Source organism: Leopardus geoffroyi, chromosome C1, assembly GCF_018350155.1.
Source record: "Leopardus geoffroyi isolate Oge1 chromosome C1, O.geoffroyi_Oge1_pat1.0, whole genome shotgun sequence".
Classification (NCBI taxonomy): domain Eukaryota; kingdom Metazoa; phylum Chordata; class Mammalia; order Carnivora; family Felidae; genus Leopardus; species Leopardus geoffroyi.
The window spans coordinates 24163795-24184887 of record NC_059328.1 but is presented as its reverse complement, the minus strand read 5'-3'; the positions used below and the strand labels follow the sequence as shown (position 1 = coordinate 24184887).

Here is a 21093-nt window from a genome sequence, read left to right as displayed (position 1 = left end):
GACCTGAGCTGAAATCAGGAGTCAGATGCCTAACCAACTGAGCCACCCAGGTGCCCCAATAATTTAATGTCTTTAACAAAGAAGAAAACTGTCTGGAATTGTGTAGGTACAGGCCTGCCTGGGACAGAGTGACTAGCTCTCTCTTAAGGCTCTTTGTAATCCTATGGTTATAGCACTGTTGAGAATGTAAATTGTAGTTTTTAGTTTTTGGGGGGCTGGAGGGAAGAGAGAGTATGCACGTGTGGGAGGGGCAAGGGGAGAGGTGGGGAGAGAGAGAGAGAGAGAGAGAGAGAGAGAGAATGAGAGAATCTTAAACAGGCTTCACAGCCCAGCGTGGAGCCTGATGTGGGGCTCCATTTCACGACTGTGAGATCATAATCTGAGCTGAAATCAAGTCAGTCGCTTAATGGGCTGAGCTACCCAGGTGCCCTGAGAACGTAAATTGTAAATCATTGTAGGGTTCTTTATCGCCCTAGAATTTTATTTTAATTAAAAAGTATATTTATTTTTGAGAGAGAGAGAGGGACTCGTGTATGCACAAGCAAGGGAGGGGCAGAGAGAAGGGGACAGAGGATCTGAAGTGGACTCTGTGCTGACAGAGAACCTGATGTGGGGCTCGAACTCATGAATGGAGAGATCATGGCCTAAGCCAAAGTCAGATGCTTAACCGACTGAGCCACCCAGGCATCCCATACCCTAGAATTTTATAAAAGTTATATATATATATATATATATATATATATAAATATATATATATATTTATATATATATATAAAACAAAACAAAAATATATATATAAAAAACAAAACATTTCAAAAGGTATGTATTATGGTAGAGTAATTCAGAGTTCTGGCCTCCAGCTCCAGTCCCTTCCACCCCCTAGACAACCACTGTTACCTCTTTGTAACTCTCCAGATAATTGATGGGTATGAAAGCTATACAGCACTCACAGGTATTTCTGTATATACTGTTCATACTATCATGTGCTCTTTTCACTTATTAGTCTCTTAGCCATCTTTCCATATTTCACATAGATGTGTTTTATTCTTTTTAACCTCGGCATGGTTTTCTTTTTTAAGAATATACCATGATTAACTGATGGTTAGTGTATAATTTCATGTATTTTGGTTTTTGATTCTCATCTAAGTAGATGTTAGGACTAGACTTGACACAGGACATTTAAACTCTAATACACCGCTTTTCAAAGCTTTAAGTAGTCTCTGTTGTGTTACTGACTTAGTCTTTCTGGCAGTACACTATCTTAGCTTGGTAGGCCTCTGCTTGCTTGTTTCCAGTCTCCTCTTTATTCTGTTTTCTCTTTCCCTTTTTCCTCTCTTCGTCTCCTTAATTTAAAACAGTTGCAGGGGGGTACCTGGGTGGCTCAGTCGGTTAAGCGTCCGACTTCGGCTCAGGTCATGATCTCACAGTTCGGGAGTTCAAGCCCCACATCGGGCTCTGTGCTGACAGCTCAGAGCCTGGAGCCTGCTTCACATTCTGTGTCTCCCTCTCTCTGCCTCTTCCCTGCTCATGCTGTGTCTTTCTCTGTCTCAAAAATAAATAAACATTAAAAAAAAAAAAATTAAAACGGTTTGCAGGGTGCCTGGGTGGCTCAGTTAAACTTCTAACTTCAGCTCAGGTCATGATCTCACAGTTCGTGAGTTTGAGCCCTTGGTCAGGCTCTGTGCTGACAGCTCAGAGCCTGAGCTTGCTTCGGATTCTGTGTCTCCTCCTCTCTCTGACCCTGCCCTGCTCTGTCTCTGTCTCTTTAAAAAAAAAAAAAAAAATTCAAATGGATTTTTCTGTCACAGACCATTCCTTCTAATCCTGCAGTGAAGTTATCATCTTTTGTTAAAAATGGAAATGTTGTATAGGAAATGTCCCAAATTCAACATTTTAAAAGTTAAGTTCTCTAAAAGATAACATTATTTAATTAATGCCAGTGAGACAGTTTTAGAAGAAAGTTTTCCTGTAAGATGTGCAGGTGCTAAGTTTATGCTGAAATAACAGGCCTTTGTAACTTTTGAGTATTTTCCAGCTGTGGTGAGTTGTTTATGATTTTTTTGCAGACTGCTTGTTTTGTGTTCTTATGTCTGTTACAGGAATTAACATTAGTTTATCTGAATTGACAGGTGCAAGAGCATTTAACTGTTGATGTGTAGTTTAACTGGGGAGGGGGGCTGGAGAAGGAGCAGAAGCTTGTTTTTATCATGTATCTGTTAACATTGATAGAACATACTGTTTCATTTGGCAGAAATTCCTTTGCTGGGGATCTCAGTATGGTGTTAAGAATTGAAAATCTAATAATGAATTATCCTTATCCTTGGAAGTGGTCCTTCTAAAATGAAGTTGGAGGAGTAAGATGGGATAACATTTGTTTTGTTTGCTGAGCAGACAAACACTGGAGACTAGGTAGAAAACTTAATGCTAGAGCTGTAACCTTTTAAGCCTGGCCATCCCTACAAAGCAGGTCTTTCAGTGCTTTTCCTCAGCTGACACACATATTAGCTGTGATAACATCATTAAACCAAAGGGATTCCAATAGGTTAGAATTTCCTTGTGTTTTGCTTTTCACTGCATGCAAACTATTGTTGAGTGGTTACTTTAATAATCTTTTCTCCTCTTATTTAAGGTCACAGAGTTGCAGATCAACATCCGAGCAAATATTTGAAGAAAAGTTACAGTTGCATGAAAAAAAATTATGACTTGAAAAATATGTGGGTTCCTCCTAGTCAAAATTGGAAACATGAATGGAGTTAGGAGATCTGGGTTCTTGTCCTTGAGCTGCTACTTATTAGGGATGTGGTCTTAGTTAAGTCATTTTAATCTGCCTCCCAAACATCATCTCCCCCCCCCCCCCCCCCCCAGCAAGGTCAGAGTAGTTGCTCTCTAAGTTTCTTGTAGCTTTAAAATTCCTTGACTGCACAGGGAGTAGTACTCTATGAAATGTGTAATCTAAGGTGGCTGTGTTTTGTGGTTAGAGTTAGAATTAGGAGTTGGGAAAGTGGTGGTGTATATTCTTGTTTTTCTTAGTTTGAGTATAGAAGTTTCATGTTTTTACTGTAGTGTATAACTTCTGCTGAGGTATTGAAGTTCTTAGAATGCCATTTTGGATTTCTTATGTGTTTTGTGCTTGTGTCCATGGTTAATATAGTCACAAGTATGTCAGTGACAACAAAATACAGTGCCATAAGAATATCATAAAAAGATGACTTGTGAATAGAATAGGCTTGAAAGTTTGTAAGCTTAGGTTCTTTCTTAGATGCATTTTAGTTTCTTCCTGAAAATGGTTCTGTAGCCATTATCTTCCATGTCTTTTTCTGTCTGGTCAAATCTTTTCAGAGACTACTAAATAAGCGTTTACTGGTGGCTGAGAAGAGGCAAGTGAAAGAACTTAGACCCTGTCCCTATTTCCAGAGCTATTCATTTATTTAGATTTATTTATTTATTTGAGTAATCTCTACCCCCAAGGTGGGGCTCCAACTCCCAAATCCTCACTTCCAAACCCTTATGGACTGAGCCAGCCAGGCATCCTCAGAGCAATTTATGATTATCTTGATACTCTGACTGAGCTAACTATAAAGGTTACTGTGTTTCAAAGCAGCAGGCCCAAAATAATATTAAAAAATTCTGCCACTTTTTTGCCTTGTTTTGGGGATGGATTAATACTCGGGCAGAAGAATGCTGTGTGAATCAATGACCTTTAGATGCTTTGTACTCTTGAGATAGAGATGTGATGTAAAAAATAGTAAAGAAGTAAACTGGGCTAGAAATGAGATGATGGGATTCATGCATTAGTTGAGGTAGCAGGCATTATGTGTGGTACATTGGAAAAACATTGGATTAACAGAAGACATTTACCTAGACAAATCATTTCACTTTTCTGATGCTCTTTCCTCATTCCTTCTAGGTAGCAATAAGTACTCAGAGTTGTGAGGAAAATAAGCTAATTTTTCAAAAAGTACTTTATGGACTAGTGTTATAATTGGGGGCCATTGCATATCCTTTGGATAGAAAGAATTCAGTCCTCAGAGTGAAATTTTGGTAAATATCCTTCATCCATTTACAGATGTATCTTATTTTAAGCAAAGTGTGTATATGAAAGACTTAACCATCAAAGCAGAAGAATAAGATTGCTGTGAACTTTACGAAGAGCCTATGGACGGAAGGTTCTTTAAGGATCTTTTAATAACTATTTTAAGTGAATTTAAAAATTCAGTCATTTAAAAAATGACTTGAGTTACAAATAATCTTCTTGACACAGAAATTTTGCTGAATCCCGTTTTGGAAAAGAAAAAACACACTTTTGAATTTTGGACTTTTAAAACTCTTGGTATACATTTTTATCCTAGTCTTCATAGATGACAGTAATTAAAACTTGGTGGCATTTCAGCATTTCAGAGCTCTTTGGGCTCACAGAGAATGTATTCATGACTTTGAGCATCATGTTTACTATGCTGTCAACCTCCACTTCATTTTACTTCTGCTTTTCTCCTCTAGGTTTTTCGTTGGAATATACGTTGCACATTTATGGCGATTCTGAGCGTGAGGGCAGACTTCTGCCAGGCTCAGCACAGCGTTTTCGCTGACAAGTGAGCTTGGGGCTTCTATGTGCCATAATTAACATTGCCTTGAAGACTCTGGACACCGAGACTGGCCTCAGAAACAGTTGGCTTTTTTTTTTTTTTTTTTTTTTTTTATTGCAAGCATATTTCTTTTAATGACTCCAGTAAAATTAAGCATCAAGTAAACAAAAGTGGAAAGCAACCTACACTTTTAACTTGTCTCACTAGTGCCTAAATGTAGTAAAGGCTACTTCAGTTTTGTATGTAGTTGGAATTTTTGGAGTCCGAAGGTATCCATCTGCAGACGTTGAGGCCCAAGTTGAATTTGGATTCAAGTGGATTCTAAATACTTCTGCTTACCTTGAAGAGAGAAGCTTCTTAAAGAATAAACAAGTTGAATAGAGAAAACACTGATTGATACTAGGCATTTTAGTGGTCTTTTTAATGTTTTCTGCTGTGAAACATTTCAAGATTTATTGATTTTTTTTTTTCATTTTCCCCATCACACCTACACACGCACGCTCACACTTTTTATTTGCCATAATGAACCGTCCAGCCCCTGTGGAGATCTCCTATGAGAACATGCGTTTTCTGATAACTCACAACCCTACCAATGCTACCCTCAACAAGTTCACAGAGGTAAGATTGTAGTATGGTCTACTTTTTGGATTGATTTATAGGTAAAGTTCCATTATAAGTGAACACCATTAGTAAAGAAATCTCTTACCACAAAGCCATTTATTTCTGTGGTTGGAATATGGGTGGTCATCCTTCCCAGTCTCTGTTTAAATTGGGTTGAATTAATTATAACAATTTTTTTTTTAGAGTTTATTTATTTAGAGAGAGAGTGAGCAGGGGAGGGGCTGACAGAGAGAAAGGGGGGGGGGGTGCGGAGAGTGTGAATATCTTAAGCAGGCTCTGTGCTGTCAGCGCAGAGCCCAGGGCAGGGCTCGATCTCACGAACCATGAGAACATGGTCTGAGCCGAAATCCAGAGTTGGGCACTTAACCAGCTGAATCACCCAGGCGCCCCTACAACAGTTTTTTAAAAGAACACTTAAAGAGTTTGGGGAGATTGTCTAGTGCTGGTTTTTTTTAATATCCTTTCTACGTAATTAGCAGTTCTTTTGTCAGATTTTTTTTTTTTTTTCAACGTTTATTTATTTTTTTTGGGACAGAGAGAGACAGAGCATGAACGGGGGAGGGACAGAGAGAGAGGGAGACACAGAATCGGAAACAGGCTCCAGGCTCTGAGCCATCAGCCCAGAGCCCGACGCGGGGCTCGAACTCACGGACCGCGAGATCGTGACCTGGCTGAAGTCGGACGCTTAACCGACTGCGCCACCCAGGGGCCCCAATTGTCAGATTTTTAATAATAAAAATAATATTTATTGAATACTTAGTATGTACCCAACGTTATAATCAGTCTTATAAAAAAAAAAAAAGCGCAGTTTTAGGCGTTATATTACTTACTACTCAGAATAGCCCTATGAGGTATAGGTACTGTTATTTTCTTCCTCTTACAAATGAGGAAATTGAGGTTCAAGGCAATTTGGTAATTTAGTAATTTGGCTAGAGGTACACAACATATAGTAGAACTGTCTCTGACCCTGAAATCCAGGTCTGCCTCAAATATTCTAGCCACTTTTGATAAAAAGCTACTCCAGAACTACTTATCAGTCGTAACTATCATCTACAAGGATCAAAACCTTATGGGGAGGAAAGGTATTATAGGTAACATTTTTATGTCAGATCTTTCATTTTCTCTGCTGTATTTATAGAGTAAACTTAGCTGGATGAACTCCTAGGGATTCTAAATCTACCCCTCTCATTTTACAGATAGCAAAATGGAGTTCAGAAGAGGTTTTGACTTTCATAAGGACACAAATATTTACTATAAAAAACTGTACCATAACCTTTCAATGAATAGCTACTATGGAGTTCATTTTAATAGGATTTTATTTGTATTTTGAAGTGTTTTAAAATTACTGACTCCATGTAATAGCAACAACTTTCCTGAGTCTGTTTTAGAAGAAGGCCATTCTCTGAAAAATAAAGTCCTTTAGCAATTAGAATAACTTTTACCCTTTAGTTAACCAAATGATGGACACTTGTAGGATATCACTGTTCCTGCTTATTTATACTTATAATTCCCTGAGCTTCTTAACTGTGTGTACACAGTGTGTAAGTTGATTCCAGGCCTGTGTGCCCTTAGCTTGTTCAGTCACCTTTAAGCCTGGTTGAATTATGTGATACTATTTTCAGCCTGTGGATTCCTTGGCCATAGACTCCAAGAGTGGCAGAAGCCACTGTCCTGCAACTATAAAAAGATGTTGGTGACCCATTGAAGATAGGTAGTCACTGGATTAGGCATTACTGGAGAAAATTTTCATTTTTCGTTTGTTAAAAAATTTTTTTTAAATGTTTATTTTTGAGAGGGAGAGAGAGCAGGGGAGGGGTGGAGAGAGGGAGACACAGGGTTGAAGCAGGCTCCACGCTATCAGTGCAAGGCCTGACGTGGAGCTCGAACTCATGAGCTGTGAGATCATGACCTGAGCTGAAGTCAGACACTCAACTGCCTGAGCCACCCCGGCGCCCTGGAGGAAAATTTTTAAAGGAGCAAGGTTCTGGCTATAATTATATGTTTGTTGGCTTTGTAACATGATACCACTTTTTAATCTTAATTTCAAAATTACTTTTGTTTCCTTTTATTTTTTAAAATATTTTATTATTTATTAATCGTTAAAAAAAAAAGTTTTTGGGGCGCTGGGTGGCTCAGTCGGTTAAGCGTCTGACTTCGGCTCAGGTCATGGTCTCGCAGTTTCTGAGTTCAAGCCCCGCATCGGGCTCTGTGCTGACAGCTTGGGGCCTGGAGCCTGCTTTGGATTCTGTATCTTCCTCTCTCTCTCTCTGCATCTCCCCCGCTTGTGCTCTGTCTCTCTCTGTCTCTCAAAAATGAATAAATGTAAAAAAAAAAAAAATTTTTTTTTAAATAAAAAAAAATGTTTTTTTTAAATAAAAAAAAATGTTTTTAGGTTTATTTATTTTGAGCGAAAGAGAAAGTGCAAGCAAGGGAGGGGTAGAAGAAGAGAGAGAATCCCAAACAGGCTCTGTGCTGCCAGTGCAGAGCCAGATGTGGAGCTCGAACCCTGAAACTGTGAGGTCATGACCTGAGCTGAAACCAAGAGTTGGGATACTCAACCGACTGAGCCACCCAGAAGCCCCTTTAAAGATTTTATTTTTAAGTAATTTCTGTACCCAACATGGTGCTTGAATGTACAACCTCAAGATGGGGTTGTATGCTCTGCCAGCTGAGCCAGCCAGGCATCCCACTTTTTGTTTCTTTAAATTAAAAAAGCAGTGGTACTTAGTATGTAAAAATCAGAAGATACATATAAGCAAAAGACAGTTTAGGGTTGCCTGGGTGGCTCCATTGGTTAAGCCTTTGGCTTCGGCTCAGGCCATGATCTCTTAGTTGATGAGTTTGAGCCCCACATTGGGCTGTCTGCTGTTGGCACGGAGCCCCGCTTCGGATCCTCTGTCTCCCCTCTCTCTGCCCCTCCCTTGCTCAGGTTCTTTCTCTCTCTCTCTCTCAAAAATCAACATTAAAAAATTTTTAAAAAGACAGTTTAAAAATACTTAACTCTTCTTAATACCTGTCTTCTGGAATACCTGTCTTCTGGATGTTTTTCTCTACATATATGTATATATTCGCTTACATTCATATAGATAGGATCACATTATATTTTATCATCCCCCCAACCTTCTTAGTATTATTTTTATAGCTGTCACAGTATTCTGTATGGATGTACCATACTTTCTTTTTTTTTTTTTAATTTTTTTTTTTAATGTTTTATTATTTATTTTTGAGACAGAGAGAGACAGAGTATGAACAGGGGAGGGTCAGAGAGAGAGGGAGACACAGAATCCGAAGCAGGCTCTGGGCTCTGAGCTGTCAACACAGGGCCTGACGCGGGGCTCGAACTCATGGACCGCGAGATCATGACCTGAGCCAAAGTCGGATGCTTAACTGATTGAGCCACTCAGGCGCCCCATTCCATACTTTCTTTAACTGTTCCCCTGTTTTTGGACCATTAATGTTTCTACCTTTTTACCATTCCAAACAGCCCATGCTGCACATGTTGGTACCTAAGTCTTGGGTGTATATTTAATTACTTTGTTACTATAAATTCTCAGAGGTAGAATTTCTAGGTTGTAGTGTGTGTGTGCTTTCAAAGGTTTTGTGACAGGTTACCAAACTGCCCTTTATAAAGGTGAATCATAGTGATGCTTCCATTAAGAACTTGAGTGTCCATTCTATATGTTGCCACGATGAGAATGATTTTGATCTTTGAGAATGATGTCTCATTGCTTCAATTCGTAATTGTATGCTTTTAAAGTTTTGGTTGCAGATTCTAAAAGTAAGTTCCCTTATGTTTGTTTTTCTTCAAAGGAACTTAAGAAGTATGGAGTGACAACTTTGGTTCGAGTTTGTGATGCTACATATGATAAAGCTCCAGTTGAAAAAGAAGGAATCCACGTTCTAGTGAGTGTGTAGTGTTTGCATTTTTCATTACGAACTACTAGTAGTACCTTTTAAACATAGCTGTTTTGAAAACTGGACATTCAGTATGCTTTTTAAGCTTATAGGAGGTACAACGTTGATAGCAGTCTTTTAAACTTTTTAGATTGGCAGTTTTGTTCATTTGTGCCCTTAAAGTCTATATATGCAAAGTATTTTCAACAAATGAAAAGCAAAATTTAATGTACACTTATTTCAAGAAAATGGAAATTTGATTTTGTTTTCTCTAGGAAATTATTGCAATATTTAGTTTTTGTTTCTAGGCTACTGTTGTGAATCTAGCTGAAAGTAATTTCCATCAGGAATTAAGTCACATGGAAATACAGTTGACCTTTGAATGCGGGGTTAGAGACACCAATCCACATATGACTTTTGACTTCCCCAAAACTTTACTAATAAGCCTACTGTTGACCACAAGCCTTACTAATAACATCAACAGTCCATTAACACGTATTTTGTATGTTATAGGTATTATGTACTATATTCTTACAATAAAGTTAGCTAGAGAAAAGAAAATTTCATTAAGAAAACATAAGAGAAAATACGTTAAAGTACCGTACTTTGTTTATTGAAAACAAATCTGCATGTAAGTGGATCGGTACAGTTCAAATGCATGTTGTTTGAGGGTCAGCTGTATTCTGTCTCACTTTGCAAATACTATTTGTTATTTAATGTTTTGTGGATAACTTATAGGGGACAAAAAGGTTGGAGAAGAGATTAAGAAGGGAGAGGGAGAAGGCATCTTGCTCTAGAGTAATCAGCATAGGTTCTGACACGTTTTGGTGGGCTTCTAACAAGCTCATGTGTGATTAGATTTATTTATGCTCAGTTTGAGCATAAAGTGCTTGGAATTATTTTAAATTCCTCCTTAGCCCCTAAATACACTATTTCATGTATCAGAAACAGGAGCATTAGGCTATTTTCCCCTAAATAGTTGTCTAAATTGCAAGAGCATGTAATGAAATGACCTTGTAGTCTTAGGTGTCTTAGAGCTATTTGATTTGATTGTGGGAAGACACTGTGGTGTTGTAAGTAGTTGGTTAGGAAAAAAGTAATAAAGAAGATATTGGTACAAGGTTATTTATTGAGAGGTACTTTTGTAGTCTTAATGCATTGGTCATCCGTGGTTGGAAAGTCAGTTGCAAAGGAAATAAATGCCTTCTTGGTAAGGCAGCTGTCTCATATCTGATCTGTAAAGTTTCCTCGCCTTCATTTTGGTGAAAACATAAAAACAAAACAACCAAGCATTAGGTTTTTTTTTGTTTTTAAATATTTATTTATTTTTTATTTTGTTTAAAAATTTTTTTTTAATGTTTATTTATTTTTGAGAGAAAGAGTGCAAGTGGAGGAGGGGCAGACAGAGACGGAGACAGAATCTGAAGCAGGCTCCAGGCTCTGAGCTGTCAGCACAGAGCCCAGCATGGGGCTCAAACTCCTGAACTGTGAGATCATGACCTGAGCCGAAGTTGGACGCTTAACCAACTGAGCCATGCAGGCGCCCTGTTTTTTTTAATGCTTATTTATTTTGAGAGAGAGGGAGAAGTATATGTGCACTTGTGCACAAGCTGGGGAGGGGCAGAGAGAGAGAGAGAATCCCATGCAGGCTCCGCACTGCCAGCACAGAGCCCCACCTGAGGCTCAGTCCCATGAACCATGAGATCAAGACCTGAGCTGAAATCAAAATTCAGGCGCTTAACCAACTGAGCCACCCAGGGGCCCCCAAACATTATGTTGTAAAAAAAAATGTATTTTAATAGTATGGCATGGTAATAATTTGCTTGCATTCCCATTTCTAAATGATTTTAAGGTCCTCTGGCTGTAAATCACTGGGGAATAAGTAGAAACTTGTATAAAATGTAGCCCTGTGTTAAAAAAAAAAAATTTTTTTTTTTTTTTCTGAAACTAGGCTGAATACAAGTTCTTTTTCCTGTGTTGTGAGTATGATCTCCAGTGGCCAGATGAGAAATCCGTTTTTGACAGATGGCATGGGTCAGAAAATGAACTGTGGGTTGACCATAGTCTGTTTGAATCAGTAATGTTGGTAAACACCTTTATGAAAGAGAAATGAACTAAAGAACTTGAACTAGTTTGTAGAAGATAATGGTAGGGCTGGGATTTATGTTAGGCCCTTAAATCTAGGCTATTGTTTTGTTTTTGTTTCGAATAGCTTTGATCAGATAAAATTAAAGGTCTAATTTAAGCTTATAAAAAACCAGAACATTTAGAATTAAGCTTGGAATTTCTTTCCTTTTCCCAGACAGAGATTTTAAGTGGATCGTTAATCTACTTTTGGTAGGTGAGGAGGGTTTATAAGGGCATATCCCCAAAATAAGACTTTTCAAATCCTTTGACTAATGTTCTTACAAATCAGAGGCATATTGGAAAAGACTAATAATGGTAGTTTCATTTATGTCCATCAGTTTGAAGTTCAGACCATTCTAAATTATTTTAATGATTTTTTTGGTAGAGACTGCTTATATGAGTAAGTGAAGCATATTTCATATCACTGTTACTTAACTAGGTACATTTTAGGAAGTATTAGAGGAAATAAGCTCTCAACTAAGGCACTAACTTGTTTTACTGCTATTTACAGTTAAACTCTATGGTGACATTTTTTTTTTTTTTTTCAACGTTTATTTATTTTTGGGACAGAGAGAGACAGAGCATGAACGGGGGAGGGGCAGAGAGAGAGGGAGACACAGAATCGGAAGCAGGCTCCAGGCTCTGAGCCATCAGCCCAGAGCCCGACGCGGGGCTCAAACTCGCGGACCGCGAGATCGTGACCTGGCTGAAGTCGGACGCTTAACCGACTGCGCCACCCAGGCGCCCCTATGGTGACATTTTTAATGGTAACACTGACAGCCGTTTAATAATGGGGTGTAGTTGACAAATCAAACATAATGTGTTGTCATTGCTAATGGGCTACATGAAATGTTCTAGTGGTGCCCATGAGTGTAGAATCAATTTAGTGTTTTGTCACTTTTCTCTTTTTCTTTCTCTAGTGTCTTAAAGTGTCCTTATCCAATCTCATTAGGATAATCTTATGTTTAAAAAAAATTCCCAGTGTTTTTGCATTTCTGTCCTTGAAGCTAGATGGAAGAGAGAGACTGCAAAATGTGAATTCCCTTCCCCCTTTTTTTCTTTTTTAATAAAGTTTTTTTATTTTGAGAGAGAGAGTGTGCACCATGCACGTGAACTGGACAGAGGCAGAGAGAGAGTGGGAGAGAGAGAGAATTCCAAGCAGGCTCCTCGCTGTCCAAGCAGAGCCCATTGCTGGGCTCGGTCTCATGTACCTCGAGATCACGACTTGAGCCGAAATCAAGAGTTGGACACTTAACCAGCTGAACCACCCTGGCGCCCCTCCCCTCTTTCTTTAAAGCTGATTTATGTTGGTTTCTTAGGTCTTTTGCTAGGTAGAAAGGAAGGTAAACCTCTGCCTATATGATAAATGCACATGGGGTTGGTCTTAATTAAAAAGCAACCTAAGGGGCACCTGGCTGCCTCAATCAGTAGAGCATGCAATTCTTGATCTTGAGATTGTGAGTTTCAGCTCACTTTGGGTGTAGAGATTACTTAAAAAACAAAAAACAAAAAATGCACAAATTGGTGAATATAAAGAGAAAGGGATACTTAAGAAAAAGTTCTCCATTTGCTCAGGACCCTATCGTCTGGTACTGTGCTTGTTAAATGGGATATGTATAATTTAGGCAGAACTTTTAAAAATATTTGCTACTTTTTTTTTTTTTTAATATATAAGCACAAAGATGGTAGTATATTTCTGTTACGATATGCCAACTACTGGTGATTTCTTGAGAGTCTTCCTCTAAAGGAAAGACATCATAACTTAGAGCTATTTGAGGGGATAATCCTCAAAATATTTGTACAGGTCAGATGGTATTCTTTGCCAGAGTGGACATTTACATCATACTGACAGGTGTTTATCCTCTCTTACTTTGTCTCGGTTTTATAGTTTTCTCTATTATGTCTAATTACTGCTTTATTCAGATAAAATATTTGAGGAACACTGGTTTCTCATCACTCTGATAAAAGATCTCCATAAGATAAAATTAGATGTTTACAGTGCTGACTACATATATTTGAGAAGGAATTTTGGTCTTGGATCATTTTTCAATAGTGATCAGAATTGCAGTATTAAGAATAGGTATATAAAGTACAGTTAGTTCACTTAAATCCCCGCTGTGTACTATGCAGCTATTCTGCATTAGATATTATCCTAGAGAAAATAACAATTTAATGTAAAAGATCTTTCCTTTCCAGGATTGGCCATTTGATGATGGAGCACCACCCCCTAATCAGATAGTAGACGATTGGCTGAACCTGTTAAAAACCAAATTTCGTGAAGAGCCAGGTTGCTGTGTTGCAGTGCATTGTGTTGCAGGATTGGGAAGGTAACCTCTTCCTTTTTTGTCTGTGAATTCATTATCAAAAACTTCACTTTGGTAGAAATTTGTATTTATGACACTAAATATTAAATTGCCTGAAAGAAAAGGAAATGAGAGCAAAAACTGGTGTAGATTTCTTGAGACAGCTTTTTGTGTTTCATTGGTTGTCTGATTCTAATGCCATAATAGGTTTAGTAGATGATCACTCAGAAATTGTTTTGAAACTGATTCAATGTAATTATCTTATTTGAGTTAAAAAAAATATGGTCTTAATTCAGTATTTTTTTTCCTTCTCCTTATTTCACATATTCAATTTTTAAAAAAACATTTATTTGTTTTTGAGAGAGTGTGAGTGGTGAGTAGCAGAGAGAGAGGGAGACACAGAATCTGAAGCAGGCTCCATGAGCTGCCAGCACAGAGCCTGATGCTGGGCTCGAACTCACGGACCGTGAGATGATGACCTGAGCTGAAGTCGGACGCCTAACTGACTGAGCCACCCAGGCGCCCCCTTATTTCACATATTCAAAGGCTTAGGTCTTTGAAATAGGCAACAAAATAATTTTAGATTTTGAAGAATCTATATGGGGTTAATTTTGGATTGAGATGAATGGGAAGTTAATAGGTGGAGAGAAGATGGCTGAACTTCAAACTCCTGAAAGGAGATGTAGAGAGAATGAAAAATGATGTTGATTTCAAAGCGTTTTTCCTGGAGCACTGTGTGGAATGGTGCCGCAACACTCTCAACAGCAGCAGATTAAATGCCAGTTTATGACGTGCACTTTGACTCAGAACATTAGTGCAGGCTGCTCTTGCCTCAAGGTGGTGGTGACTCAGGCCGTTACCTCTGCTTAGCCCTTTTGTTTGCTGTTTTCCTTTTTTTTCATATCAGTGTCTTACAGTTTCTTCTTCAGGGTCAGAAGCTTCATTCTTTATTCTGAGGGTGAAGGTAGTGTTCTAACTGGACTTGGCAGTTTTGTAACTAGTACCTATTCTAGCAGGTAGTCCAAAGTTGGTGCCAGGTAGTAGATTTTTTTTTTTCTTGTTGCAATTTTGTATATATATAGTTTTTAATTTTTTTTTAATTTTATTTTTTCAAATTTACATCCACATTAGTTAGCATATAGTGCAACAGTGATTTCAGGAGTAGATTTCCTTAGTGCCCCTTACCCATTTAGCCCCTCCCCCCCCACGCCCCCTCCAGTAACCCTTTGTTTGTTCTCCATATTTATGAGTCTCTTCTGTTTTGTCCCCCTCCCTGTTTTTATATTATTTTTGTTTCCCTTGCCTTATGTTCATCTCTTTTGTCTCTTAAAGTCTTCATGAGTGGAGTCATATGATATTTGTCTTTCCCTGACTAATTTCACTTAGCATAGTACCCTCCAGTTCCATCCACGTAGTTGCAAATAGCAAGATTTCATTCTTTTTGATTGCTGAGTAATACTCCATTGTCTATATATACCACATCTTCTTTATCCATTCATCCATCGATGGACATTTGGGCTCTTTCCATACTTTGGCTATTGTTGATAGTGCGCCTATAAACATAGGGGGTGCATGTGTCCCTTCGAAACAGCACACCTGTATCCCGTGGATAAATGCCTAGTAGTGCAATTGCTGGGTTGTAGGGTAGTTCTATTTTTAGTTTTTTGAGGAACCTCCATGCTGTTTTCCCGAGTGGCTGTACCAGCTTGCCGTCCCAGGTAGTAGACATTTTCAAACATCATTTCCCTTGTTAGATTTTTTTTGTGTGTATGATTTTATTGTTAAGGAGTCTGCTTCTGTGACTGTCATGAAGCCCAAGCTGGGTTCACCATAACGAGTCCTGGAGGTAACTATATCTCACTCTGGACTCTCTGATCAGGATCCAGTCTTCTGTCTCTCCCTCAGCTGAAAACACAGACTCCCTAGGCCCCAATCCCTGCCTTCCCATTCCTGGAAGATGCCAAATCCAACTATGTAGGAGGCTTTTTCAGAGGAGACAACTTTGTCTTCCCAGAAGACAAACCCTCTCCTTTGCTTTATGAGGCAGATAGCATCTCCAAACCAAGGACAGGTTGGGACCTGCTCAGGCCTCAACGTCCCTTGTTAGATGTTAAAAAAAAAAAAAAAAAAAAAAAAAAAAAGATACTTATATAGAAAACTGTTTGTAAATACCAATTTTCTGACACTCTCGTAGCTCACAGAAAGGATTTTGTTGAAGAAATGTAGCACCTTTTTAGTATTTGTTGAGGAAATGATATTAAAATGGATTTGTAATGAAAAATCTGAGATGCTTAGTATGGATGACACACTTGTTCACTTACTTTGCTACAGTACTGGTTAAAGGCCAATGAAGAATTTTTGATGACATATAATGTGAAAATTTGAGATCTAATGTGATGGTGCTTTAAATAAAGATCTCTTAACGAGGTGTAGAATTTAGTGCTTTACTAAAAGTGGGTAACACCATAGACCCTATCATGATACAGACATTTGTATAAGGAAAATAGCAGCTATCTTAGTACACGGAAAAAAAGGGAAGCTCAAACTTCGTGTTGTTTTGGTAATATGTAATCCTGGGTTAAAAAAAAAAAATCCTTCAATTCCAAAGACTTGTGGATATTTACAGATGCGTTTCTCTCTATAGGGCACCCGTGCTGGTTGCACTTGCTTTGATTGAATGTGGAATGAAGTATGAAGATGCAGTTCAGTTTATAAGACAGTGAGTAGGAAGTTTTATGTTCAGAAACACATAAAGCAAGACCATACAAGAAGAAGGAATTACGGAAAGTACCCTTTTGTAGTATGGAGTAACTTGTTGGTTTAAAATATTGTTTGATCGAAGAAATCAAAAGTGATAAACTTGTAATAGTACTGTTGGCTCCCAGATTTAAAGATTTTTTAAGTTAGGTGGCAAATTTGGACGCTAAAGAATCTGTCCAATATGACTTGAATATCTAGGAATCTTTAAAATGAATAGATAGTAGAGTCTCAGAGATCGAGTGACTCTTTTAGTGGATGTCCAAAACACCTTTCAAGTGCAACTATGACCAAGAGGCAAGGAAGAATCTATAGAGGAGCAGTGAATCACTTAAGAATCTTAAGTGACCTGTTCAGGCACAAAATCGGGATGGTAGTGCCCAGACAGAATCTTGGCATCAATCTGGAATAATGGGCCATGTTATTTTGTTGTCCAGAATTCTTTGGCAGTTAATACCTTGTCCTTTCCCTTTCAGCCTTTTCTTTAAAAAAAAAAAAAAAGAAAAGAAAAGAAAAGACTGTGACAAGAGGTCATGAAATGTATGGTAGCAGCTCTAGGAAGGTGGCATATTTCAAGGAATGCCATCTGTGCCTGCTGCTTCATTTAATACTTGGTCATTCATCAGCCCCTTCTCTTAAGAAGTGATACTGTACAAGGAATATACTGGTTTTCACAGCGTGAAGTTAGAAAAGCCTTAGGCCATAAATAATGCATTTCAGTGAGTCAGATAGCTTTTTTACATGATAAAGTTTGTCATTCTTGTATTTTCAGAAAAAGAAGGGGAGCATTCAATTCCAAACAGCTGCTTTACCTGGAGAAATACCGACCTAAGATGCGATTGCGTGTCAGAGACACCAATGGGCACTGCTGTGTTCAGTAGAAAGAAGTGTAAACGAAGGCTGACTTGATTGTGCATTTAGAGGGAACTCTTGGTACCTGGAAATGTGAATCTGGAATCTTAACTGTGTCACCAAAGTAGCGATGGATTCAGTACTCCTCAACCACTCTTCTAATGATTGGAAAAAAGCAAAAAAGAAATCCCTCTATAACATGAATAAAATGTTTAAGAAAAGAAAAAGAGAAAGAAAAAAGGGATTAATTCAGTGAAGGATGAGTTTGCTCCTAATTGTTGGAGTTTGAATTTCTGTCAGAATTGAGTTATATCAAAATCCCCTGTCTTTTTTAACTTTTCAAACTAGGTCTCTAAGGAAAACCAGCAGAATATTAGCCTGTGCAGAACCATCTGTTTGGGGAGCACACTTTTCCATTATGCTTGGCACATAGGTCTCCCTGTTGTGGGACTTTCTTTCTTTCTTTTTCTTTTTGGTGGTGGTGGGCGTATATTTTTCTCTTCTCTTCTTTCCCCATCCCCCCACCCCCCACCCCCGATACAAGTTGTAGATGGAATAGGAGAAGCCCTTGTTGCTGTAGACGTGTGTGCAGTCTGGCAGCCTTAAGCCCACCTGGGCACTTTTAGAAAAAACAAACAAACAAAAAAAAAACCAACAAAAAAAAAGAAACAAAAAACACCAAAAAAAAAAAAAAAAAAAAAAAAAGCAGTGGCATATATATTATATGATCCAGGTGGTTTTTAGTCTTTACTGATGATGGGGTGTTCATGTTAGTTTCTTTTCTTGAAAACCCTATTCAACATTAGGCAACGTAGCCAAGAGCCTTTTGTTTTGGTTTTGTTTTGGTAAATTAGTGGGGAAATGGCATTTTAAAAAGAGTCTTTCTTCTCAGAGAACTTAGCTGAGAGTCGAATTCTTCTCTTTTCCAACCAATGAAGCTAAGTAGGTATCCCAGAAACTTTTGCTTTCTGAAGGGGAGCGCTCCAGGCCATCACTAAAGGTGTGTCCAGGCGGAGAGTTAGCATACTTTGTTCATCACCGAAAATTGTGGGTCGTAGCATTACTCTGATTTTCTGTCTCATGTTATCAGAGAATGCCGATAGTTTGAAGTTTTTATTCAGGATTTACTCGTACTATGAATTTTTGAGAATGGTGGAAGGAGTTAACAGCAAAGATGGGGTATTTTGGACTCGAGAAATGCCTGTGATGCATATTTTCCAAACTGCCCCCTCTATGTACAGTTAAGTTTAACCACTGATTGCCTTGTTATTTTCTTACTAGGTTCTTTATGAGATTAAAAAAAAATCGCTGGTTCAAAACCAACAATGCCTAGTGAGTATGTGTCCACAGGCCATCCAGGGTGGCAGAGAGACCTAAAGCAACCCAGTGAATAGCAAAGGGACTGTGTTGTTGATGAAATGGTGTAGTATCAGTTTTACAGATTGTTTGCTGGGTTCATCGTGCTGATCTAGAGAAGCTGTTTTTCTGCTCTTCTGCAGAAAGCAGTCGTGACCGGGCTGCACTCACAAAGCAAGTTGAAGGACACCATCCAGGGCTCTTGCACCCTTCATCTAAACATTACTTAATAGTGCTCTGCTGCTAAGGATTTGAATAAAGGCTTAGGGTCATCTTGTCTTGCTGGAATTTGCTATGCAGAGCCATAAACTTCCCATTTTTTTTAGGATCAGCTAGGCCAGTAGGAATGGACCGGGACCTTGTCTCACACTGATGATACCTCAGACGTTGGCTGGCTATGTGAACTGCCTATTTCCTGTGCCGGAGTTGTTCTGATTTTTAACTAAATGAAAGTATGTAGGTTCTCTCCTTCTCCATCCCTGAAAACAAAACAAAATAATGCTTTTTGAAATTGTTTCTAGAATTTTAAAGTGAAAAATGATGGTACTCTCCAAAATTCTTTATTTCAGAACATTACAATAGATTCCATTAACGTAGGTTCAAGATCAAAACAGCATACCATCTAAACTCAGACTGTCTGTTGACTCCAAGGGTTTTGATCAATACAATAACAAACTTTTTCCCTTTGACATGCTCTGATTTTTGTTGTTTGTGGGGAGTGTGTGTGTGTGTGTGTGTGTGTGTGTGTGTGTGCGCGCGCGCGCGCTCGCATGTGTCGGGTGTATATGTGTGTGCAGTGTCCAGCAGTATCAGTGCCTGCCTGAGTTAGGAAAATTACATTCCTGGTTCTGTATGAGGAGAAGGGTGTATAAAGCGACAAGAAACATTATCCCTCATTTTGTTTTAAATTACATACTAATGTTAATTGTTCTCAGAACTGGATTTTCTTCCTCAAAATTAAAAGTTTTTTTTTTTCTTTTGGATTTAATGAAGTATTGCTAGCTGAAGCCAGTTTGACATGGTGAGAGAGATGTCAGACTGATGAAAGGTGTGCAGCCTGATTTAAAACCAAACCCTGAACCCTTTTAAAGAACAATAAAACATATTTTACATGCTCTTTGTCTGTGTATTGTTCTCCACCCCAGGTTGAATTTCCTTTATGTCTCCTTAGAAAACTTAGTATTCTCAAGGTCTGTTTTGGATCCTGCTAATTACTGCAAGGAGGTGAAATAGAGGCTGGGAAGTTCAAAGATTTCATGCCACCCAGGTGTTCAATACGGCGAACTTAACTGCAGTTGGGATACATCTGGTACATTTCGGGGTTCAGTTCTTGGACACAACATTGTAGGAATTCAGCATCTTATTCCACGGGATTTTTTTTTTTTTTTTTTTTTTTAAGCTACTTGGGAAGAGATGGGTTCCCAATAACTTGCTGGCTTTTAGGACCAAAGGATTTGTTTATACCATAGGTTTTGGTGAAGCATTGCAACTTTTTACTTGAACTCTTAAAGAACAGTAAGGAAGGAGGAACATTGTATATCCTAGGTCTGGGGTGGGGAATTTCCTTCAAACCATGGGTCAGCATCCATCCATTCAGAAAACAAGCTTATCTGCTAGGGTACTCAAGGACGAGAAGACAAGACACTTCGCACTGTGAGGACCTTAGTTTAGGAGAGGAGTTAGATCTGTAGATGTTGAGAACAGAGTAAGCAGATACAGTACTGTGTGACTTACAGTTCATTGAGCCTCCTCCCTGTTTTAAAGTTCCCACCTTCTGGTCTTCATTATCTAGCTTCCATTCAGTGGGCTGATGTTCCATTCACTTGGCTACATGGCAAATTGCCCTGCTGCATCTCTTGCTTCATTTTACTTGCCTGGCTAACCTCCATTTTTGGTGAAGTTCAGTCCGCCCCCTTATTTGCACGTGTGCACTTGTGCAACTGGACACGCTGACTCCGTGTCTGTGTTTAAAGTCGTGACCTTAGATAGACCTTAGTACCGTCTGACAATCCTGCTTCATTTCTCTCTTTGATTTATTTACTCCTTGACTTTCCCCGAGAACACTTAAATGTTAATTCTTTCCCCCTGCTCTCCGTTTGCGGCCTCCCCCGCCCAGACTAAGAAAATAGAAACAAGGAAATTTCTGCAGGCTCCTGCCTGATGGCATCTCTACTTACCTACATGCATCTCTGCTTGTATGCTCAGTCTTTCCCTTGGTTGTATGGACAGATGGTCCTGGCCCTTCTTCAGGCAAGCTCTAACACTTGTGTACTAGATTCCATCACTGTTCAAAGGGCCCAGATCCGGCCATTCTTCCTTCTGTTCATTAACGTACCTCTGCTATGTCACTCCCGTCAGCCTTTGAATGTACTATTATTTCTTGCATGTTAAAATCCTGTTTGACCCACACTCATCCCCTTTGCTCTTTATAGCAAAACTCAAAAGAGTTATGTAACTGTACACTCTACTTTTGTCTTTTGAACCCATTCCAATGAAGATTTTGATTCCACTGAAACTGCCCATGTAAAGGGGCGCCTGGGTGGCGCAGTCGGTTAGGCGTCCGACTTCAGCCAGGTCACGATCTCGCGGTCCGTGAGTTC

At 38.8% G+C, this 21093-nt stretch overlaps 1 protein-coding gene across 3 annotated transcripts in view; it reads left to right on the top strand.

Moving 5' to 3' along the window:
• PTP4A2 (protein tyrosine phosphatase 4A2) overlaps nt 1–19610 on the top strand; it is a 32203-nt gene extending 12593 nt beyond the window's left edge. For 2 of the 3 annotated variants that reach the window (XM_045476491.1, XM_045476489.1), the window contains exons 2-6: nt 4498–5201; nt 9015–9107; nt 13422–13552; nt 16173–16247; nt 17058–19610. In XM_045476491.1, coding sequence (XP_045332447.1) covers nt 5106–5201; nt 9015–9107; nt 13422–13552; nt 16173–16247; nt 17058–17166 — 504 coding nt within the window. In that variant the 5' untranslated portion in view covers nt 4498–5105 and the 3' untranslated portion in view covers nt 17167–19610. Of the gene's footprint in view, nt 1–3907; nt 4042–4497; nt 5202–9014; nt 9108–13421; nt 13553–16172; nt 16248–17057 lie in introns of all 3 variants that reach the window. The other variant, XM_045476492.1, reaches the window with a different exon arrangement.
• Nucleotides 19611–21093: the final 1483 nt, after the last annotated feature.